The 24,559-nt window shown below is 54.2% G+C and overlaps 2 protein-coding genes across 2 annotated transcripts; both read left to right on the forward strand.

Annotated features, from left to right (window-relative positions):
- Positions 1-1,965: 1,965 nt before the first annotated feature.
- Positions 1,966-19,366, forward strand: VOLCADRAFT_92525 (uncharacterized protein; the record flags this gene model as incomplete). The annotated part of the gene is made up of 29 exons (XM_002951845.1): positions 1,966-2,040; positions 2,447-2,527; positions 3,336-3,415; positions 4,005-4,110; positions 4,303-4,455; positions 4,736-4,888; positions 5,558-5,601; positions 5,984-6,127; positions 6,539-6,677; positions 7,085-7,231; positions 7,657-7,726; positions 8,038-8,138; positions 8,814-8,903; positions 9,342-9,527; positions 9,830-10,318; positions 10,835-10,897; positions 11,495-11,575; positions 11,941-11,958; positions 12,491-12,571; positions 13,399-13,527; positions 14,388-14,477; positions 14,721-14,801; positions 15,892-15,993; positions 16,367-16,441; positions 16,808-16,913; positions 17,571-17,734; positions 18,305-18,551; positions 19,159-19,173; positions 19,278-19,366. The coding sequence occupies 29 exons, from the start codon at positions 1,966-1,968 to the stop codon at positions 19,364-19,366; spliced, it is 3,399 nt and encodes a 1,132-aa protein (XP_002951891.1).
- Positions 19,367-21,880: 2,514 nt separating this feature from the next.
- VOLCADRAFT_92526 (uncharacterized protein) lies at positions 21,881-23,323 on the forward strand (the record flags this gene model as incomplete). Its single annotated transcript, XM_002951846.1, has 2 exons — positions 21,881-22,348; positions 23,231-23,323. 2 exons carry the CDS (start codon positions 21,881-21,883, stop codon positions 23,321-23,323), a joined length of 561 nt encoding a protein of 186 aa, XP_002951892.1.
- Positions 23,324-24,559: the final 1,236 nt, after the last annotated feature.

The following is a 24,559-nucleotide window of genomic DNA, read 5'->3' on the forward strand; positions in this document are numbered from 1 at the left end:
AGGCACACGCACACACAGGCACACACAGGCACATGCACAGATACACACACATACACATACACACACACGCAGGCGAAGGCTTGCAGATGTTGCGACGGGGGTGTCGTTGCTGCATATGTCGCTACAAAGCGGCTAGAAAGCTTTGCCTATCTTTTACCACTCGTAAATATGGGTTATAGCGCGCTTGATATAATCGTGATGACACGTGTCACTGGTAGACCCACTTGGGCTACGATTGCACCGTTTGGTGATGCTTTGCGATGGCAACTTTATTCCCGGGTCGTACAGAATGCTGTACAAGTCGTCGTCATGATCGCTGAGCGGTGACGTTTAGCCGCGCAGCCGGGCGAGGAAATGCGTTCGTCCAGAAAGAACGGCGAAGCGGAAGAAGCGAATGCCGGCACGGGATCCCGGAGTTGGATGACATACAGAAAAACGGTGACGGCAAGGCCTTTAAACCCCAAACACTCCCATACTGATACGTGCGTGTCTCGCGATCGCCAAAGCACCTCACGCAAAGGTGGCTTGTACGCGGCCCACCTGCCGCTATCTCCCTTCCTGGAGTCGTAATCTAATATGAAGATCGTACCGTCGCGACATGATATCATAACGGGAAGCGATCCGTTCAGTTAGCGATTGTAATTCGTAATATTTTTATACCGCTGAACAATATTCTAAAGGTAGGTAAATGTTTTTTACTACACATATCTTGCCGGGCCTGACCGCCAAAGCACTCCCCCAAGGGAAAGGGGAGGAGCGTAAGGGGCCACTGTCCCCTCCTCAACCGCCAGATACCTTGCACAGCGGTACACGCAGCGGTATGGGTCTATAGAGGAAACCAAAAAGGAAAACTCCAAAGCCTCAAACGCTGTGCCAGGAGACAGCAGCCAGACAGTACCCAGCGTGTGTTTATGTGTGTGTATATGTTATGTGTGTGCTGATTCGAGGAAAAAAACTGAAAAAATACCAAAAGATAAAGCTAAAAAAGACCAAATTTTCTGGAGTTAATCATGATTTGGTATACTTGGGTTGGGTTTCCCATGAGCGGAATTTCATTACATCAAGACCGGCCTGTGTGTGCGTGTGAAGTTTGTGCAGGCAGATTGTGCGAGCGTGCGACCGCCATCACTCGTCTAGCGCATACGGGCGCCGCCACTTTTTCTCTTTCCCGCCCAGCGGGACGGCGCAGTGAGAGTCTAACCGTTGTCGGAACGCAGCAGAAGGAAGGGTCCAAGTTTGCTTTGCTCGTTTGCGGCATAAGAGAAGGCAAAGTTTTGACTGCCAGGGCTAGCTGTCGGCGACGGAGAATGCCGGTAACCGCGATTGAGACAGGCATCGTGCACATTCCCCGTATTAGGACGGCTTGAAACTTGCGCTGGGCTGCTTAGATACCCATAGATGATTACCTGATATCAAGCATGTGATTATGTACGAATTCGTGGAATATGAGGACGACTCGTCTGCCTGCAGCCCATAGTGGCAACAAGCTGTGAGCTTAAGGCATGGGTTCAGCATTTCTACCAAATTGGAATATGTTGATAAGTGGCTTCGTTAGGTTTGTGTTGAAACGTCGGCCTTCCCGTACCTAAATAACTGTTGGCACAACCGCCAAATCATAAGAGACAAGTTGCATGCTCTTCACAGACAGCTATTTCTGCATAACTTATTGACTGAGCTGTGATTCGTAGCTCATAACTTATCCGCAGCTTATAGCATGCTAGTTGAACTTCTCCTGGACCATCTACTAGCAGCTCCACGTTGATACGAGTTAACAGTCTGTAACAGAGCAGACTGGTGAAATTTCAAGGTTTTGCACCCTCGATAGACATGGGTCCGTTTAGCAGATGGACAAGGAGTCAGGTCTTCGCCGTGGCGGTCTTCATCGTTGTGCTGGCTGGCACCCAACAAGTCGCAGACGCCCAACTTACTGTAAAAGCGACGAAAACATCACTTGTGGTCAACACGATGAATGGCAGCCTTCAGATCTATCCACCTGTTGGAGTGCAGCCAACTGACTCGTGCCCGGACGCGCCTTGGAAGGTTTGTCCTCGGACATCCTATTCAGTATCAGAAAGCTTGGATGAGACATAAGCACATGCATTATCTTTTTTCCTGGCGTTTGGCATGCCGTTTTCGGTCTTGCGTTGACTGTTTTGAGGACGATTTCTGCTGTTAGCATCCAGCCCATCAGAGCTGGAATTATCTAACGGATTGATTATCATGCGGCTTTCCCAAACGACCGGCCTCGGACGTCACGGCCGATTTTCTTGTGCCGGGACGCAACGACAGCTCGAATTGGGCGCCACGAACTGCCGCTCCGCGAATTGTGATAGGTTAATGTCACAAAAGTGCATAGCACAGCTGCTGCACTGAATTTTGCATGCTAGAGCATTTCGATGACGTACCACAAGCAATATGTCGCCGCCTGGACTCGTCTTGACCGCAGAAATGGAAGTTGCTTCACACATCGCCACCCGATTACGACCCTCTGCATTGGAGCAAGACGCAGTGGCAAAAATACATTGTGGTAAGCCCCCTCTCAGCCTCGCGCGGGGCTCTGGTGCAAGCCAGACAACATTCCGACAGCATGTCAACAACGCCAAACAACACTTTCCCCACCCCCTGAAAGTCTGCCTGCGGCATGTGCACGTGTGCATGAGTGTGAGCTGCATCCTTCCTTCACTGTAATCTATAAAGGAAAGGTGCCAAACCCAAACCCGAGCCTTACTCAACCCTTTGAACTTACCCACCGAGCTGTCCTACACTCCTGTCTAAAGAAAAGCTACGAAGGCAAAAACAACGTAACCCCCCGCTCCTAAAGCTGTCAAGTATTCGACCTTTTTGATTATTCTTCCCCATTTCGGCCTCTGTCGCGACAAAAGGTTCCCAAAGGTTCCCACCATCCTCCGCACACCCATTTCTGATCTTCTGTTGCGCACCCTGACCGTCACAAGTAGCAGCAGCATCACAAGTAGCAGCAGCAACAACAACAATAGCAATAACAATAACAGGATCGACAATCCCCCTGGAGATTACCTGGGAACAGGTATCAAACATGGCTCAGTCCACATGTGCGATACAAACTTTTCTCCTCAGTGTGGCTTTCCCATCTGGGTCGCGTCTGTATCCGGGCCTCTGATGTTTTCGAGTTTCAAACTCAAAATCAAGCCCCCCCGGACGCCTGTGCCCCCTAATCCCCTCCTGTTACGCACTACTCTGCCGCTCACCCTCCCGCCCACTCTCCCGCTCCCTCTCCCTTTACATACATATATAACTTAGGGTTCCGTTATTTACTAATAAAATTCCGACCTCTCGCCCCTTCGCACACTCCACAGAACTACCCCCTTCGCTCCGCCGGTCTATCCCTGGCTTTCTTCCTGATTGGACTTGGCGCTTTGTTGCTGGCCCTTACATGGTCAGTCCAGGGAGGGGATGAACCTAGAAGACCAAGGGTTAAAGTGTTATAAAAACGCGGTCTAGATTTTTACCGTTAATTTATCGTTATTTTATGCTACAGAAGAATTCCCGATCAGGTGGGAATCTGATCTGAGATCCAGCGAGGCGGGAAGTATAAGAAAGTTTAAAACTATTCAAAGACCTGATGAGTCCTGGGAGGGCTATTTGAGTGGGTTGCGGTGGCCCCGTCACTTCGTTGTCACATGGAAAGAGTCCAGGACGGGTGAAGTGGTAAACCAGACGGCTATACCCCAGGGCTCAGGGGAGGGGATTCTGCGTGAAGGAATTACCCATTCCCCTTCCCACCGCCTTCGGACGACGCCAGTTGTGCCTTTTATAATTTCGGTATACATACATGTCTAAAGTTACACATACAATCATATATACAATAATATGTTATGTACATCATCATATGTATAGATTATGTACTATATATAATCATGTATATACATTGTACATATACATCATACACATACGACTCTTTCCCGTGGCCCCGAAACCACCGTTCCCGCCTTCTCCCATGGGGCCGCTCCGTTCGACCCTTCCAGGCGCCTCGTCCAGTGGTGTGTCAGTTGCGGTCACTGCCAGCGGAGCTGTGGGGCCAGCACAGACGACACGCGCTTCCTGGGTGACACGAAACACAGATACCTTAAGGTGGGGATCTGGGGGGGAGAGAAGGGGGGAAACCGCAAATGATACAAAATGCGACAACATTAAAGATGCCAAGAAGTGTGGTGCTAACGTACCAGCTGCTGATGCCGTGTGGGGGTTGAGGGAGGGAAGAAATGACCTGCAAATGTGTTAGCCACCGTAACCTCCTACCTCTTCCCCCATCGCCGATGACAGGCCTGGACCTACCTTCTTATTGCTGGCGCGCTGAGCATGGTTGTCTGGGGCATGTTGGCCATGGACCGCAGCCTGGTGGCCGATCTGTGGGATGACTTCAACGGCGGCATGAAGTACGGAAACTCCGTCAGCAAGAACTTGGAGCTTCTCAAGGTAGGACCGGTTATATTTAGGCGTAGGTGTACGAATGTAATTTGTATGTAAGTAATTCTGCATGTACATATTTGTATGTATGTATGTATGTGTGTATATGATTTAGAAATTGGGAACACATAGAAGTACTGTAAATGGACGCGAGGGGGCCGGGCACTGGCTTCACTCACATCACGTGGTGCACCACGTCCCCTTTTTCCCGGCTCCGCCTTCTCACGCCGGCAGTTGTTTCCCTTGACTTTGCATATGTTGTTTCCCCACCCTCCTCTCCCTCCCTCAGCTTCATTCGTGTGTGGTTCGTCTTTCCCTCCCTCCTTCCTGTGCGCGCTTCCTTCAGGGCAATCTAATGGTGACGATACCCGATTCGCTACGCAAGACGGAGCAGGTGGTGACGGACCTCGTGGGTGCTGACAGACTGGGTGTCTTGGTGCAGGTGGGTGACGACGTGTGTGTGTGCGCGCGCGTGTGTGTGTATGTGTGTGTGTGTGTTTGGGAAGGGTGTTGAGCGCCCATCCCCCTACCTGTACGGGAAATTAGGAGGGTCCCAGGGGGGATCACGTCAAAACACATAACGGAATGCATGCGAGGTCCTGTGCACGTGGGGTGGAGCGGGGGAGGATTGGGGGAGGTGCCGGTCGTGATGGAACGCGACGGGGCATCCATCGCTCGTCGTTTGCATGGAAGAAAGGAGTTCCTTGGGGTCGGGGAGGAGAGGATTTCCGAGGGGTCAGCCAGGGGATAGGAGCTGCACGGTGGCGAGGGTAAAGAAAGGGACGTTCGCAGAGATGAAAAAAAGGGAGGGCGCTGACGGGGGCTCTTGGCGGGACCTTTCGAGCTTTAGACGCGGACATACGGGTGCCCCGCAGTTGTGTTTTGCAGAGAGTGTAAGGAAGTTCGTTAGTAGATGAGATAGGCGGTCACTAATAGCTGCTGGTACGGTGTGAGAGGTCTCAGGGGTGGTGCCCTCAGGGGTGGTGCCCTCACTTCGGTTTCCGGGACCGCTGACACCGTCGTTTCTACAGCTACTGCAGTAGCAGCAGCTGCTACTGCCACTGCTGACACAATTTCACATGTCCTGCTGTTCTTATCACTACTGCTGCAGACCAGCTTTAACTTCAGTGATAACACGGTGGCTACGATGGGAAGGTGCGTGGGGGTATGTCGGGGGGGAGAGGCGGGTAGGACGAAGCACAGGCGATTGACAAGAGAGATTGAAGAGAACATAGACGGACACTCCAAGACAAGGAGGGGGAAGAGGAGGAGGGGAAAGAGGAGGAGGGGGAAATTGGGATGTATCAAAGACGCAAAGGCTGCCGAGCGAGGGGGGGTTAAGGCGGGGAGATATGATCTGATCTGTCCCTGGATCTTGGGGTCTTTGATGTCCTCTCCTCCTTTGACGTCGTCTCCTACCCACGTTGTTGTTTCCTTGACTTGTTGTGCATTTACTTCCTCCGCACCCGCCTCCCTCTTTCCCCCAATCCAATCCATTCCAATCTCACCTACCCGAATCCATACACGCGCGCCGCAGCTTACGCACTGATGCGGGTACCTTCTACGCGGCTCTCAACGGCAAGCTGCTGCCCGGACTTGCCGTACTGAGCCGCCAGCTGGGGGGAGGAACCACCGAAGAGGCGGCACAGGACGGGGGAGGAGGAGGAGCTGCGGGACACAGGTATGTTTGTATGTATGTATGTTATACATCGATCCGGGCCTGACACTGGCCAGGGAATGAAACGGCACCAGGCGATGGAGGCGAAGGGGAGGGGGAAAAGGAAATTTTCCCCTGTGTAGGTTTGTGGGTTGTGGCGAGGCCGACGTGGGGTTTCGGTGCGTGGGGCGAGCTGGGAGTGCGGCCCAGGATGAGGGGGTACGACAGGGCCGGCGATGGGATGAATTTGGCTGAAGAGGATGTAGGGTATTGGTGGTGGTGGTGGTGGTGGTGGGTTGCGATCCAGCTCTGTATTTCTAGGACGTCGCCATCTCCCCGCCACCATCACTGCCACCCTCACTACGGCCAGTTCTTACCCCGCCGCGCGTGCGCGTGTCTATATGTGTGTGTGCGTGTCGCCACTCCTGACTGAAGGCGCCGGCTGGCGCAGTCAACGACCACCACATCGTCGTCGTACGGCACCTTGTACGGCGCGTTGCCGGCGCTGAACTCCTCTCTTCCCGTTATCCTCACCGCGAACAGCATGCGGGCGACTATTCTGGGCCGGCTCCAGGTGTGTAGGTGCTGTACGGCTATTCCCCTTTTATTTTCTCAACACATGTACGGCACATTCGTACACATGTTGTACATGTCTCATTTTACAGCTCAGATAAACAAGAAACCCGATGTGCGTGTGGTCGTAGGGTGGCCCTTGCATTGCATTGTTACATCGTCTCGGCAGCCGACATACATAGACATCCATGGTTGCGGCGTATTACAATTCCCCGTCCTCCCTCCTAACCCCGTCTCTACCCCTCTCCTACCCAACGCGCACGCACGCACACACACGCGCGCGCACGTCCGTCCCATACACCCCCGACCTCCCTAACCCGCACGCGTGCATACCCCTACTAACCCCCTTCACCCTCCAACTCACTCTCCAACCCACCCCAATACACACACATACACAAATACCTACAGACCTTACAGTCCAAGTTGGCGGCCGTTGCTGCCGCTCCCTCCCTCTCCCCGGGCTCTACCGAGCTGCTGGAGCTGTCAGCCGCCATGGACCAGAGCCCCCTCTCGCAGTGGGACACACAGCTGGCGCAAATTAACACCGCGTTTCAGGTGTGTGGGTGTGGGGGGGTTGGGGGGGGGTTGTAGCGAGTTGGGGGTTTTTGCAGGGGGTGAGAACTGTTATATGCGAGGATAAGCAAAGGGTCAGTTGCCGACATCAGCGGAGCCGAGCATTAGCGTGCACAGCTTCTGGTTTCCTTTTTGCAACAGAGTCCCACCATTTCCTTCCCACCCTCTCCATTACCCTCCCTCCCACCCACCCTCCCTCTTCCCTACCTCCCTCACACCCACCCTCTACGTCTGGTACACTCTTGCCCTGGCAGCAGCTTCACTCGTTCATGGTTCGTCTTTTCCCCCACCCTCTCTCTCCCCTCCCCTCCCTCCCCCCCGCCCTCTCTCTCCCCTACCCTTCCCTCCCTCCCCCCCACCCATCCACCCGCTCACCCACCCGGCTCCCGGTGGCAACTGCCTGTCAGGTATACGCGGCCGCGCGCACCGGTGCCGCATTCAAGGACGCCAAGAAGGCCGCTGATGACGTCGTTGCGGGTGAGTGATGACGTGGATGCGTGTATGTACGTGTGTCGGGGTGTGTCATGGTCTGTATGCATTCGCGACATCCTTTAACTTCCTATCGTTTCCGGCATCCTTGGCTTCCTCTCTTTTTCTTGACAGTCTTCTCGTTCCGCTGTGTCTTCCCCCCCCCACACACACACTCTTGCCGCTAATGCGTCGCCCTTCCCATTCCAAACAAACCCTTTCTACAAACCCCGCCCAAACCACTATATGTTTCCAATATACCTCCTCTTCTCCTCTCCTCTCCTACCCTCCTACCCTTCACTCCTCACCCCACCCCTCAGGCGCCTCCTTCCTCACGGCCACGGCAGTGACCCAGCTTCACAACCGGGTAACGGTGGCGGCCCAGCAGCTTAATCGTGACACTGCCTTTGACGGTGTCAAGGTGCGTGTGGGGTTTGCTAGGAGGGTGTGTGTGTGTAAGAGTTTAAGAGTGTGTTTGTGTGTGTGGGGGATAAGGATGGGGTACAACATCAAGGGGTGTGTGGATTGCCTTGGGCGTGTGTGTTGAGGGCTGGGGAAGGGGAGAAAGGGGGAGATTGCCGGAGGGAAGCTTCGGACGTGTGGCGCGGCTGGCAAAACCCGCCAGAGACGGTAACCGGGGGCGAGCGGACACCGGGGGGAAGGGAGGGGGGTGGAAGGGGGGTGATGCTGGGCTACGAGCGTGCCGGCGTTGTGCATGAGGATGGATAGATGGATGGATGGATGGATGGATGGATGGATGGGGGGGTTGGGTGGGGGTTTTGGGAGGGTGAATGGGCTATGAATGAATGAAACGGATGAGAATGAATGAACGAGTGCGTCCCGTAGTTCCTTATAGTACTCGGCGGTTATTTTTTCTTTATTTGCGGGAGGAAAGAAAGAGGATTACATCATATCTCCTCGTGTTGGCCTTTTGTCAGCACACACACAAACAGACACACACACACGCCTGTTTGTACACAATCTCCGGCTTTTGCTTTACTTCTCGAACAGTTTCCAGAACAACGATTCCCTTTCCCGCACTCTCCCCTCCACCGCCGCCCACTACCACCACCACGGCCATCGCGGTCCCCTTTAGGCCCTCCGTGAAGCGCTGGTCAACATCAGTCAGGAGCTGATGGACGTGAGCAGCTGGGCGGTAAATGCGGACAACGGCACAAAGATATCGGTAAGAAAGGCGCCCCGGGAAGGGGGGAGAGGGGAGGAAAAGAGGAAGGGAAGGGGGGAAATGTGAACGAGGGAGGAAGGGCGGGAGGTGCGGGGCGGGGCGGGGCTGGGCGGTAAGAAAGGATGAACAATAAACAAAAGCTGGAGGACTGAGGACTGGTGACTGGTGGCTAAAGTTAGGTACATAGGAGATGGATCCATCTGCGGTCCCCGACAGAGCGATTTGAAATAGAGCCCCCTTAGGGATCGTGACTCGAGACGCGGCGGTTTGTGTGTTGGTGTCCTTCTTTTTCCAACCGGCACTGGGATTTACAGTCTTTCGGGCTTTTTCCGATTTCACTCCGGATTTTCGTTCACCCGGGTCGCCGCACCCATGCACCCATGCCGTACCTCACTCGTACGTGTTGTTCGTACGTGCTTTTGAATATTTGAACTACAGATTGTGTACGTGAGCAACTTTTTGGTGGGAGCTTTGAACGACTACATCGCCGGAGATACGAGCAACGGCCTGGGAGCCACCCTTGGCGATGATGGGCTTGAGAGCGGCAGCAGCAGCGGCGGCAGCGGGCTGCTTGCTTTGGGCGACAAGAGCGGGGTCGTCACCAACGTCACGGCTTTCCTGCAGGTGAATCAAAAGTTGTTTGGTTCGCAGTCTGTTTGGGGGAATAATTTGAGGGAATGAAACTAACTGTGAGGTTCACACAACAATGAAAAGGAAGCGAGGAATTACACGGAAGAGGAATTCGCGTGAGGAAAGCGAAGAGATGTTGACGCCGCGTTACTCATATTATGGTGTAATGAGCAAGCACCGTCACCACCACCACCGACAACAACAACATTTACTCCCTAGCTCTACAGTCTCCCTTATATACCTTTCCGCCTTGTAACATCGTCACGCACGAACCCCACCACCCGCGCAAACCACAGGCTGTGAGCAACGTTAGAGCCATCGCCGCCAGCCTCAACAACTCCGCAGCCGCCATGTCCGGCGCCGCCGCCACCGCCGCCAACACCGCCGCAGCCGGCCCTGACCCAGCCGCCAGCGTTACCCAGGTCACCGCCGTCTTTCGACCAGCTCTGGCAGCCCTCAACAACCCGATTGGCGCCGTCGCTACAGCTCTGATGCTGTACGGCAACAACCCGAGAACCGCCAACGCGGCGGCGCTGCGTGCCGCCGCCAGCAACGCCGCCACCCTGGTCGGCGTCGCCGCCACCAGCTTTGCGGCACCCTTGGCGAATGCCGCTGGCCTGGAGGCGGCATCTCGGTCTTTGCAGTCGGCGTTGGATCCGGTTCAGATTCTGAGCTCGTCCATTGATAGTACGGCACAGAGCACGTACGACTCGCTGGTGATGCTGGGCACGGAGATTGGGCTGTACCAGGCGGGTCTGGAGGCGCTTTTAAGCCTCATGTCGGAGGTACGATTTTGGGCAATCGGGAAGTTTCTCTCAAAATTAGTTGATTCGATTGGTTTGTTGTTTGGTTTGTTTAAAAGTAGATGCCTGCGCGTACGCACAAAAGGCAATCATGGGGCAGGTGGGTGTTACTTTCACATTAAAAACCAAACTAGTACGGAAGGTAATCGACAGGAGAAGACTCCGGGGTGAAGGGCGAGAGGGGAAAAGCGACTTGGGTCTTCTAGGAGCTGTTGGAGGCTGAATAATCCTAAGGCTGAAAAAATGTTGGAAATGAAAACTGTTGGTAAACACTCATATACACCAGTGGATGGTAACAGCAGTAATAGGATCCAACGGGGGTCCGTGGCGCTTTGCTGGTCTTAACAGATTTGGTATGGATCTTCCTGCTCCTCGCTTCTCACCGAACATACCAGCCCTGTCTCCCCGACCACCCCCGCGCCCTTCCCCCCTCTGCCAGTACTTTCCCCCTCAACACCCTAACCCCTAACCCCAACCCTACACCTGTCGGCCTGCCAGCTGCCGGATGGCGTGGCCGCAAAAACGGAGATTACAACTCTAGCGTACGGCATCCAAGACAAGGTACGACACACTTGCCTATCGCTACCATTTTCCGGGGATGATGATGAGAGGCGGGGGGCCAGCGGCGCCGGAAGGTATTTTTCAAAACGGGCCTCATTTTTCACTTACTGGGAACGACATATGCACTACTACCTATAATATAGAGCTACTATGTACCGACCAACCATAATATATACCTACAAACTATACTTCGTACCTACGAATTATAACATACCTTAGTACCTAACAATATGTAGCTACATGCACCCTAGCATTCGGGACTCCTCTGGGTTACTGGACGGGATTTACGGCGGGGGGCCCTCGGGCTATGGCAGCTCTCCCAAAATCGTTCTTGGCTTGCCCACCTGGTTTCGGATCTCGGGTCTGTTTTGTAGATTTCAGGCTCATCCTCTTCCTGGATCTTTTTATTTTTATTTATTCACTTTTGCGAAGTCAAAAAAGTATGTAAACACATGGAAGGTTTTTACAACCGCCGTTGCCCCCTCATTACGAGCTTCGGTTCCCATTCTCTTCCTCCTCGGCCCGCCCTGTGAACCACCACGTGTAATCTCTTCGACCTCCCCATATCTTTCATGTGACCCCGTATTTCCCCCGCAGGTATCGGAGATGTCTTCCGATGTGCTGTCCGCCCTGGGCAGTGCGGCCACCGGTGTGCAGTCCGCCCTCGACGACCTGCAGGTCAGGGGGCACCGTGCCCGGGGGTGAGGGAGTTTTAGGCAAGAAGTATGGTAGGGGGCCGGGGGTGGGGAAAAGACGAACCACGTGAACGAGTAAAGCTGCTGCCAGGGCAAGAGTGTACCAGACCAGACCAGGGGGGAGGGGGCCCGGCAGGCGGGGAGAGGCGGCGAGAAGCAAGGAGGCAGGGGGCGGGTAGGGAAGGGTTGTGTACACTCGCCCATGCGACATCTCGATTGAATGTCGCATAAACTGCTGAAGGACAGGTCGGGGGTTTTGGTGTCTGTTTTAGTTGGTTGGTTGGGATTTGGATTTCGATTTGGTTGGGGTACCTCCCCTCCCTCTCTGCTGCCCCCTTGCCCTGGCAGCAGCTTGACTCGTTCGTGGTTCGTCTTTCCCTCCCCTGCTGCCCCGTGCTGTTATGGGCATGTGTGTGCGTGTGTGTGTGCGTGTGTGTGTGTGTCTGTCTGTCTATTTAATGCATTGGGGTGTTTGAGGGTCTGAGGGCTGTTTACTGTTCGGGGGCTCTTGAAGAGGAACCTGCGGCCATGCACCTTCAATTTTTAAGTTCTTGCGAGTCAATGTTATGTTTGGACCCAAAGGACACCGATTTTGGCACCGATTCCGGTTTTGATGGACTGTTCCGCGCGTGTGCGGACACTGGACACTGTCACTGTATTATGAGGTCGAGAAAGCATAATCCTGAAACAGGCAGACTGACAGAGTGGAAAACAAAGCCACACCGTCTGGTCCGGTCGTTTGCACCCCAAGTAACGCACGTACGACTCGTCCTGCATACCAACGTTTTTCACCTTGTCCTCCCTTCTCCCTAACCTTCAAACCCTACCCCACCCCTACCCCACCCTACCCCGCCTCCGTTACCCGCCCGCGCCCGCTCCCCCTACCCTACCCCCTCAGTCCGATTTGCTGTCGCCGGGTAATGACTTCAGCGAGGAGCATCAGCAGAAGAGCAAGGACATCAACGACATCGCATACCCGGTAGGACCGTGTGTGTACATGTGCATGTATATGTGTATGTGTATGTGTATGTATATGTGTATGTGTATGTGTATGTATATGCGTATGTATATGTGTATGTGTATGTATATGCGTATGTGTATGTATATGTATATGTGTATGTATATGTATATGTATATGTGTATGTATATGTGTATGTATATGTGTATTTGTATGTGTATGTATATGTGTATGTATATGCGTATGTGTATGTATATGTATATGTGTATGTATATGTGTATGTATATGTGTATTTGTATGTGTATGTATATGTGTATGTATATGTGTATGTATATGTGTATGTATATGCGTATGTATATGTGTATTTGTCTCTATAAGTGTCTCTAACATGTGTATGTGTCTGGGGTGGAAGCCGGGCCATGGAACCAGTGGAAGGGTGAGGGAAAGGCGGAGGGGGGTCTGAGCCGGACGAGGGATTTGTGTGCGTAGAAAGTACTCTCTGAGGCGGGGATGGAGTTCGTCGTACATGTTCTTGTCTAGAGCTGAACAACAGGGAGGTCATGATATGATGCCGTGGGCGCCAGTGGCTGTTGTCGTTTTCCATCCGTCTTGTTTGTCCGACCCAGCTACCGAGGTCCGCACACAGCACGTGCACACGCACATACATACATACATACATACATACATACATACATACATACATACATACATACATACATACATACATACATACATACATACATGCATACATACATACATACATACATACATACATACATACATACATACATACATACATACAACGATACCCTATGCGCGTATTCCAACCCGTCTTTATTCCGTACCAGGCGGCTATGGGCGCCTGGGGTTTAGGTGCGGCGCTGTTGTTGCTGCTGGCAGTTTCCATACACCGAAACTGGCCCGCGGGTATAGTCATGTTCGGTTTGGCATTGCTGGTGTACATCACCCTCAGCCAGGTGGGCTCGTGTGTGTTCGTATTTATGTCGGGGGCGGGAGGGGAAGGGGGAGTGAGGGCCGGGCTCCGTGAGGAGCGGGAGGGTGGGCGTGGGTGGATGGGTGGGAGAGAGGGCTGTGTGGGGCCGAGGATGGGTTGAGAAGGTGGAAGTGGACGCGGGAAAGGTCGACCGTGAATGGGGTGGAATGAGGTGTCCTGCGGCGTACATGTGTATATGCGTGTTTTGGGGGGACGAGGGAGAGGGAGGGGGCCCGAGGATAGGATGTAAATGCGACTGAGTTGTTTCGTAAAGGCAGGAAAGCAGGGAAGGGTGACGTGTGTTTTGGGCGGGGGAGGGGGTGAAACCAGGGCGCCCACTAAGCAGCGCTGTAGTACCAGAAAAGGTGGAGGGGCCCCCTGAGGAGTGTGCTGTGTGCACATATACACACATACACACACGTGGTGGACGTAGAACCCCCTAAGATTTCGTGGCCCTTCGCTCACGAAACCTTAGGATTCTACGTCCAACATGCGTTCTGGCCCCATGTCTCCTTCACTCGAGCCATTTGTTGTCTTCTACCCTTCTCCTTTCTTCCCCCCCTTCACTGCCTCATCTCCTGTCGCCGCATCTCACAGCGTCCATCCCACGCCTTCGATGTCGACAGTTGTTCCCTTAATAATGAGTCCTGCCTGCCTGAGTATATACCTCCCCGCCCCGCACTGCCTCCTCCCATCGCCCTGGGCCCTCCCCCCCCCGCCTCAATTTCGGTCACTTCTACGTTTGATACACTCTTGCCCTGGCAGCAGCTTCAATCGTGTGTGGTTCGTCTTTCCCCCGCCTCAATCCCCCTTATCCCGTTGCGGCTCTGGTTTTCCCCCCAGGTGATTACTTCGGCGGGGGCCTTCGCCATGGGGGCCTTGAGAGATGGTTGTGATAACGTGGAGCAGCTGGCGATGACGGAGTTGGTGGAGGTGGGTGTGACGGAGGGGAGGGTGGGGTAAGACGAACCATTGAGGATTGAAGCAGATCTATCTCTGGGTTTAGCTTCACTCGCCTGTGGGGTTCGTCTTCCCCCTTACCCCGAGCTGCTTCCCGTCCCTTCCCGTCCCTTCCCGTCCCTTTCCGTCCCCACCGGCAGTTGGTTACTTGGTTTTATCATCACCTAGTCCCCCCCTCCTTCCCGCCCCGTTCGTTCCCCCGTCCCTATCGTGCAGCACTCCAACAAACCCAAAATGGCGGTGATGTTGTCGTTCTACTTGTTCAACGTGCCCCCTTCGCAAGAAGTCATGATGCAGGTAGAGCTGGGGAAAGGGGTCCGGGGAGTAGTGGGGGAGTAATGGGGCTGGGAGTGGCGCGGAAGACAGGGCTGGGCCTGGGCCTGGGGTGAGGAGGGAGGGCTTTGGTGGAGTGGGCGTCATAAACGCCCAGTTGTTGGGGTTTTGTGGGGTGGAATTGGGGGGTGGTAGGCTGGAATTCTCAAGGGCAGGAAGACAACGGAAGAGGCCAGGCCAGGCCAGAAGATGCTCCAACGAAACGGACAAAGCGGGTAATAATATTAACTTTATAATGCTGGTCAGGTGCTTATTAAATCACAGCATCAGCATCAGCAAGAATAGCCGTCTGGGCCATCTTGCCGGTGCGTATGTATGTACGTGTGCGTGTGGGTGGACGACGTGGAAGGGTGGGAAGTTGGTCCTTTTATTCCAAGTTAGAAGTTACATGTTCCGCACACACACACGCGTGCGGGGGGGGTGTCCGTAAAAGCCGGGGGGAGGCCATGAACGGTCATTACGTTGAAAATTCAAAGACAGCTGGCGTCTTAGATGCTTCGGCTTCGGCTTGTTGGCCGGACATCGGTTCGGCCACCATGTACTATTATCCTGTTGCATTTTGTACACCTTTGCACACGTTTTAGATGTGTAAACGTCCTGCCCTTTTCGCCATCGCCTTCTGTAACCCTCTGAGCCTCGTCGGCCTGGTCTGTGCCGTGCCCCGTGAAGTGGCTTTCGTTTCTTTGTCTGTGTCATTAACACCCGGGGAGGACATTATGGTTTGCCCAACTGTGGCGAACTATGCCCATGCCCGTGTGGGTTCTCCGTTTCTGTATCCCCGGCCCTTGCGTTTCTCTATCTTTCCCTTCCCGCACACACACCGCACACACACACCACACACACACCACACACACACACCACACACACACACCACACACACACACACACAGCCCTCTCTCTTTTCATGTCCCTGTCCACGGTCCCGCTGTCCTCTCCTTCCTTGCTGCCTCATGCTCCTCCTATTATTCCCCCGCCGGCCCTCTCTTCGGGCCTTCCCTCCCGTCCTGCCTGTCCCTCAAAACCCCCACCCAACCCCCTTTCCACACCCCCTCAGGCTGCCTTCAATCTGAATGTGAGCAACACTCGGCTACAGTTGGCCGCTCTCAACCAGACTCTGATGGAGCGGATTGAGAGCAGCTACTCGCTGAGGGGAACGGTGAGGAGGTAGGGGGTAGGGTTGAATAGGGTTTAGGGTTACAAATGCTATCTACCTTCCTCCTTCCGCTATCCCCTGTCGTCCCAACCACCCCACCCGCCGTACGCCGTCCGTACGTCTGTCTCTCTTCCCATCGCATCTAGAGTGGGATCTTTCTTCTTGCTCTGCCGACCTTTCTGCTCGTCTGCGTCTTCATCCTCAGATCCCCTTACCTCCTTCACCCCTTCCCCTCGTCAACACGGGCTGCCAACCCGCACAGCGCCGCGTCCCCCTCTCTTCTCCTCCTGTCTTTTGTTCCTGGTGGGGTATATCCCACCACCCTTTTCCCTCGCCCCAGCCCCCACACCTAACCCGCACCTCTGCTGCAATTTAGGCGGCCGAGCTGGTGAACACCCTGCACACCCAGGGCAGCAGCGCCAAGAGCATGTTCGAGGGCATCATGAACATGGTGGGAGCATGGGGCAGGGGCGGGATGGGTGGGGACGGGATGGAGATCCGTGGGCTGGCTTGGGGTGCGGGTTGAGGGTAGTGGAAAAAAGGGAGGAGTTTCAGGACTTCAATGACCTCGGGGGCTCCCCGAAGGCTGCAGAAGGGGGGGGGGCTCACGATGGGCTTTGTTCGACTGTGTACTGTGCTGTTTGCCTTCCCGCTTTATGGTGCTGTCGGTGCGCGTATGACCCCCAGCCCCCCTCTCTTTCCTCCCCCCTCCACCAACATACCACGCATGAAAAAACATATAATATATACATATATATATACATATATACATATACTCTTGTACACCTTGCGCCTGCTTCCGTGCTACCCCGTACAGCTACGATACGACGCCGTACATGGGCGGTATAAGAATGCCAAGAGCACGGCTTGCTGCGACACGGGTAACTTTGGTTATCATGAGTGGTGCGCCATCACGGCAATGGGTAAGAGCCAAGTGGGGCTCCGGGGGGGGATGGAGGGGGGGAACCTATGGGGGGGGAAGGAGGGAGGTCGGACGGGGTGTGGGGGAGTGAGAAGCGGAGTGGAGCGGGGCGGAGTACGGGAAGCTATCCCTCTTGAAAAGCACTGCAGCAATGCACACCTTTTTGGCATCTTTGCTTTTCGTAACTCCGTTTTACCCGTCTCGACCTGGACCCGTAGTGGGGGCAACGCAACCTCCCATTCCCTCCCTCCTTCACGGACGCCTTTCGGTCAGTTCTACGTCTGGTACACTCTTGCCCTGTCAGCAGCTTCACTCGTTTGTGGTTCGTCTTTCCCCCCCGCACTCTCCACATCCACATCCTGCACGTTTGTTCCTGCTCTCTCTCCCTATTCTCCCTATTCCTGTTGGTCCCGCTGTGTTTCAATTCCTACGCAAGCAAAAGCCCACGCAATTCCTGTCCAATTGCACACACACATATACACACACACACAAACCACGTTTTCCTGGTCCTCGTCTTTCCGAACTCGTCTTTCCGAACTCGTCTTTCCGAACTCGTCTTTCCGAACTCCAACTAGTCGCTACACCCATCCCATATGTCGCACGCAACCACCCGCAACCACCCTCAACTACCCCCATTCTCCACCAATATTTCCCGCAGCCGCGCTGTCCTTCGGGGCCCTCGTCTCCGCAGCCTACCTGCTCGCTAGGATGGACGGTGTACGGCAGCGGAAGAGGGGCTGCTGCTCGTGCTGCAGTTGTGCCTGCTACAAGTCTCATAGTCGTTACTCTGCGGACGAGGAGGAGGCGCATCGCGAGGATCAGGTGCGGGGTAGTGGAGGGGGAGGGCCGAGGGAGGAGGTCGGAGGGGCGTGTGGGTCACAGTGTTTGTTTGCGTTTCGCGTCTGTGTTTCTGGCTCTGCCTTTTGTGTGTTTTGCTGTTTGCTGTTTGCGCGCGCGCGCGTGTGTGTTTACATATGTGTTTACATATGTGTTTAAATCGTATCTTACCGGCCCTAATACTTTGTCAAAAGCAGAGAAGCCTTAAATCCTGAAGGGAAGACTGCCTACCAAATCACTTTCAGCAAAGGGGTGTGTGCGGGAGTCGCTGTCCCCTCTTGCTCGTCCCAAAGATAGTAAACGCTGAGAAGGATGGCATTGTATGTATGTATGTATGTATGTATGTATGTATGTATGTATGTGTATATATGTGTGTATGCATGTATGCCTCTATATTTACGCGCACTACTCGCCACAGCATCCGACCACCGACCAGCGCTATCACTCAGCAGCTACCGCCACCATCCACCATACGTGAGGCACACAACCAACTGTTCCCTTGCCCCCACGATCGCCACCGCTCTTGCACCCACCATCACTACCACCTGCCGGCAGTTCGTCAAGGAGGCCAAGAAGATAAAGGAGCTGCAGCAGGGTCCCGGCCACCTTCCCCACCCGCACCCGCAACCCCATCCCCACTATTTCCCAGCAACCAACCAGCCTCTGGACATGGGCGGCAGCAGCACCAGCAGCGGCATGACCTCCGCTACCGGAGGTGTCGTACATGGCGGCGGCGGGGTGGCCGCGATGGGGATCCCGGCGGTGGCGGCGCAACTGCCGGTTGGGTTTATGACTGCTGCAGGTGGGGTGGGGTGGGGGGGAATGGGGAGGGGTGGGGAGGGGAGGGGGAGGGGGGGGGGAGGGACTGCGGGTGGGTGGCTAACTGCTGAGCTTAATGTCCTGGGAAGAGCGTCACTCGGGACTGAGCTGGTGAGCTCTGGGAAAAAGATCGGACTTTGAAATCATGTGCAAAATCAAGTTGAAAAGCAACGGACTGCCGACGGGCTTTGTTGGCTGCCAACGAGGGAGAGATTGCTGGGCATTCGCCGCTGTCTTGTCGTCCCGGGCAACCCTTGTTACCCCTCCTCTTTATACACTGTGTGGACGGGGCCCCGGGGTTGGAGGACGGGGACACGCGCGCGCCTCTCGCAGATTAGGGAAGGCGTTAACTGAATACCCCGGTCCTTATCCAGACCGAACGTCGCGGCTTCCTTTCCCTTCCTCTTCCTCTCCATCTTGTGGCCGTCCCCCTGTTCCATACCACTCTCCTCCATGCTCCTCCCAACCCCCCCTGGAGCTCCCTTGCCGGGGTCCCGAAACGACCACACATCTACAGCTTCCACCATCCCGGCCTTCCGCTGGCGGTCCCCCTCCTCTCCTTCCCCCCTCTCGCTCCTCCCTGGCAGCAGCTTCAATCGCGTGTGGTTCGTCTTTCCCCCCTCTCGCTCCCTCCACCTCTCACGCGTCCTTTGCTTCTCAGCATATGTGACCGCCGCTCCCTACCTACCTACCTACCTACCCCCTGCAGGAGTTGCCGTCGCTGGCGCTGCGCTCAGGCCTCCTGCTCCTGACGTCTACGCGGCCCCCTCAGCGCCCCCCATGACATTCGGCAAGTAGCTTCTGACCTTCAGGCGCGGGTAGGGGAACAGTTTGGCTGTGCTCCGGGCCCTCAATCTGCGGGAGTATGAGAGACTTGCCTGTTTGCTTACCACCAGTGCAAACCACCACACGGTGTCGGGAAGAAGAGGAGCAACTGGGCTGACCAAACGCGGGAGAATGTCGTCTTCGTTTCTTTTGCTATCTTACATTTTCTTCCATTCTTGCTGTCTTCACGTAACCTTGTTTTGCTTTTTCCTTAAAAGAAAACTTATTGTCGTGGGGAAGGGGACGGGGACGGCAGGTGCTCGTTTTTTTCAGCCGCAGTGTAGCCTGCGCCTGCTGCTGCTGCTGCTGCTGCTGACTGTTGCTGTGTATGAAAAGAATCCGCCGCAAAAGGCGGTTGAGTAAATTCTTTTTTCTTCCGTTCAAAATCTGAACTTGGGCCTTGGATCGAATTTGGACCTTCGCGGCTCCCACATCGTAAGCAAAGTCCCGTTCAGGCGGGGAGGTTGCGATTACTGTTCGCTACGGTTACCACGTCAGTTGAAGTCTACACACACACGCACGCACACACGCACAGGTGCTTCATGGGCAGGTTTTGGTGGTCGTGTGTGTCAAAAAGGTGACCCGAGCCCTGCGCTCCTCCAGACCTACTTCCCTTGTGCTGTAAGGAGGGAGTACGGGGGGTACGGGGGGAGAAAGGGGGTCGGGACTGGTCTGAACCCGCATATGAAGATGCTGTCCAGCGGCTTGTCCAGCGGGAGGGATTGGTTTTTGGATTTGACTAGGTTACGGGTTGTTGTGCCTTTTAGTGATTAAGACCTTTATTTTAGATGAGTGTTCTGTTCTATCGTAGGGCACGGTTTTCCTTGCCAATTGATTTTTCTTAAATTTTAAAAAATGTTAGCAATGCACGTATTGCATTGGGGTTGTTAGTGATGATGCTCATCATTGCAGCGTGTGCCAGATTGCTGGCAACTGGCGGTTACTTTTAACCGTCCTAACTGCAAACGAACTGCGGCAGAGGGAGGACGACATGCTGATGTTTCGGATAGGTGGCCTAGTCGATGGTGGTGGCACGAGTGGCGGCGGCGGCGGCGGCAGAGCATAAACCTTATGTACCGCTCACGCACATACACACATGTGTACGATATGTACGATGCTCCCTACTTGACACGCGTGTGCGTGTGTGACTTCAGGTGCGCACGTTTGTATGCGTGTATGATGGGGGGGGTGCAGATCTGCGAAGAATGGAAGACGAGGGGAGTCGAATGGGCGAGAGCGTCGGTTTTCGGGTAATGTACGGAGCTGTACGTCAGTCTACGGCGGATAGTTCCTGCTCTCCATTTGAAGTCTGCTGGCAAGAACGTTGCACCTCGAGGCCGTGTGATTATTTCCAGATTTTGAGCAGAGCGACTTGACGGCTAGAGACACGGCGCCTAGCGAAAAATTCAGCGCAAGATTTTTCATTGCTGAAGCATGTGGTGTGCCTACTGTTTCTGCCCATATCGACGAATTGTGTATGATGAAGACGGAACGTGCCCTGCTTGATCGGAATGCGTGTGGTGGATGTGTTTCCGCGTGATTGTGCGCGCTTCTGTGGATGTGTGTAGCTACGTGGGTGTTTAGAGGGGACCACAGCCGGAGCCTGCCTAGGACGGAAGACGCAGACTGGAAAAATCCTTCCATGTAAACGAAAGCAAATTCTCGACGTACTTTATCGCCGTGCACCTCGTGCCGGCAGGGGAGAGCACTTTGCAACGGATGGGAGATGGCTTTATCAGCTGGGCACGCTACAGTTCCATGCATGGCATTTTCAGCTCCTCTTTGCTTGGCTTTTTTCACCTTCACCGTCTTGTCGACTCCTGCAGCCCTGCACAAATGCTGATCTACCTTTCTTTCCCTCCTGTCGGCGCTGTTACACTAGATGCAGCACAGCACAGCGCAAGTCCGCTACCTCAGTCAGTGGCGCCTGCTTGTACTCACCATCGAGGGTCGTTTTGCTACTAAGAAGACCTAACGCCCGGGCCAGCGTGCGCTCACAGGGCTTAGCCAGGGCGTCGCCGTATCCCTGTGGGTGCGCCTTAGAACCATAATGGCGATGGAGGCGTGCTGGGTCATCATGACGCAGCCAAGGCTCCGCTTACAATTCTAGTTGCGCGGTCTGCGCTGGCGGTGCACTCTTACAAGCAAGACTCAATTCAGGTGAAACAACACGACAGCTGATCTTAGCCGGACGGCTCGTCGGCCCTAGCGGTTAGCGCCTAAGCCGTTCGGGTTAAGGAGGGAACGGCATTCGTAGCAGAATTCTACAGAGCGGAGCGGGCTGCAGGAGTGATCGTCAAGAATGGTGCGGATTGCGGCGCTGCGGAGTGCGGAAAGACACCTGTTGTTTAGTTCGTTTGGTAGTAACGGTAATAACGGAAAGTGATGGAGCACGGCGACATCTGGAGGCGTTTTACTTATTACCAGCCCTTCGCGATAAAAGGATTATGCTAGTGCAAAATTATGCTAAGTCGATATTAGGCTATTATGGAGGATCGTGTGCAGCAGTTTCACCTAGACGCGCAACGCCCACGCGACGCGAAGACTCCCAAGGAGATCGAGCGCCTCCGAAAATTTCTCTACAAGAATCAAGAATACAGATTCACGGAACGCGAGCAATCACAACTTTTCTCCGCCATACAAGCGCACTACGCCGCGCACGCAGACCTGCCCGACGAAAGTGCAAAGGAGCCGGCGCTGCAGCTGATAGATGACGCTTTGAAAATGCCCTTTACAGTTTTTACGACCAGCCAAAAAAAGACATTTTTGAAATGGCACGCTAAGCTAACTGGTGAAGGCGATGGCAAGCTTTCATCGGCAGCAGCGGTCGTCGCACCAGACCGAGCAGAGTATCAAGTAATTGACTTGATTGGAGATACAGTTACCTGTATGACGGACGAAGGCGACGATTTTACGGTGGACCTGAAGGGCAGCGATGCAGGCATGGTCGCGCAGGTAAGCTTGGGGGAGATGCGTGGCTTTATGCCTTTCTCCGCGATATTTGCCGCGTGTTTGTGCTTTTTCTAGGTCGCCTGTTGGCAAGGCGTGGGCCTCGGAGGAGGCCGGGGGTTCTGAGAATGTCCCACTATTAAGGCAATGCGATCCTGATCACAAACAGGCTGTATAGTAATGTCGACGTCTCTTAAGGCTGCAGACAGGGGAGGCGTTGGGCTAAGTTTTGCTGGGGAGGTCGGCGGGGCATTTCCCATCTCCAGCCTAGGACTCCTGAACCCCTCATGGGTTGCCACGACGGCATGTGGTATGCAACGCTTTACTGTGCAACCGGAACGGAAATAGAAATTACATAGCAGCATCGCGCATTGCGCTGTACAGTACGCGCAAAGCAGGTACCGTAATTCGGAAGCAAAAGGTGCATGCGTTTTGCGGACTGGCCTCGTTGCGGGTTAAGGGAAATGATTTGGGAGGAAAGGGGGCCCAGGCAATCCGAAGCCACGGTACGAGCCAAGGTGAATTGTAAATCAGAGTACCAGTAACGGAAAAAACTGAACTGTTCCAAAAACAGTTGCCGTACTGCCGACGTGTACATCATCTTCTCGAAAAAGTGTAGAACTCCTAGAACCCCAAACCCCAAACCCCATTCCGGAGATGCTGCATCCATGAATACCGTCGTCAGGCACCGCACCTGATCCTGGTGATCCTGGTACTCTTAACCTCCACAATTTTTTTTGCCATATGAACTTCTTCACCTTCCTCACTCTCCTTCTGCTCTGCCTCCTCCCTTTCTGCCTACATCAATCGACCGCCGATTTGCGGCTCTGGGGGTTGACTCCTTCCGGACCGCTGGCTGGCTGGCTGGCCTGATGGTGGGTGCAACAGTTGCGGAGCCAGTTCGAGGGCGGTGCAGCTGTCACGGTGACTCTCGATTTGGGGAGGCGAACGCTGCTGGCAGCTCGCACGGAAGAGACCTAGGAATATTTCCTGGCGGATGCTTAATTATTATTTATTGTTGAGAATTGCGTTGCATGAAAGCAAATGACTGACATGACACTGACAGTCAAATCGTTTGCAATATCAAGACTGCGGCTTTGTCACCGCGATGGACGGGGGACTGCCTTGCTAGATGCACGCTGGACTCCGCTGCCAGGAGCCTTTCCACCGCCACATCCATAGCAGGAGCAGTAGCAACAGCGGTAGCAATAGCAACAGCTATAGCAGTAGCAACAGCCGTAGCAGCAGTATCCCGGGTTTTCCACGATGCTGATGTATCTTAGTTACCTTCTCAACAACAACAAAAACACGCCAAGGTGTTGATACCAGGAGTTGAACTGCCGCAATTGCCGATGTGTGTGGTGTTGACAATAGCAACGGATTTCATGAAAGTTTAGACACCGCCGAGAGTCAGTTGATCAGTCTGTCGGTCAGTCTGTTTGCCTGTATATCTATCTGACAGCATGATGTGTGGGACAAGGGGGTCATATCTTCACCCTGCGGCCGCTACCCTTCGAAACCCTGCCTTCCCCGGTATTTCGGGGTGCCCTCATCCAGTCACCCTAGTTAACTTCTCAATTGGTCGCTCAGGTTCCGTACCCACCACCGGCATCCAACGGAATCTGCCGGACCGACGGCGGCTCAACTCCATTCCTGGTCAGCTCGTATGTTAATTTTATCCCAGGTCACCATCGTCCATCGACTAGGGGCACTTAGCCTTTCTCCATCCTAAGGGGCACTTAGCCTTTCTCCATCCTAAGGGGCACTTAGCCTTTCTCCATCCTAAGGGGCACTTAGCCTTTCTCCATCCTAAGGGGCACTTAGCCTTTCTCCATCCTAAGGGGCACTTAGCCTTTCTCCATCCTAAGTCTCTAGTCTCGAAAGCCTCCATCAACCGCCTCTTCACCTCGTCAACCAGTTCTTGACACCTAGCAGCTGTGAGGGAGTCATCTATGTTGATTAGGAAGTATACCCGTTCCTCTCCCTCGCCACGTACGAATATGGCAGGATCTGCGGCAGTAGGCTTGAACCCCATTTTCCTTAACTCCTCCTTGAGCTTAATATACCATGCTCGCGGAGACTGCCGCAGACCGTAAAGTGATTTATGAAACAGGCATGCGTCATCAGGTCCACCAAGGTCATATCCTGGCGGCTTGCCGCAAAATACAGGCTCCTCGAGATCTCCGTTAAGAAACGCGGTTTTGACGTCCATCTGTT

The sequence above is a fragment of the Volvox carteri genome (genome assembly GCF_000143455.1).
Source record: "Volvox carteri f. nagariensis unplaced genomic scaffold VOLCAscaffold_26, whole genome shotgun sequence".
Lineage (NCBI taxonomy): Eukaryota > Viridiplantae > Chlorophyta > Chlorophyceae > Chlamydomonadales > Volvocaceae > Volvox > Volvox carteri.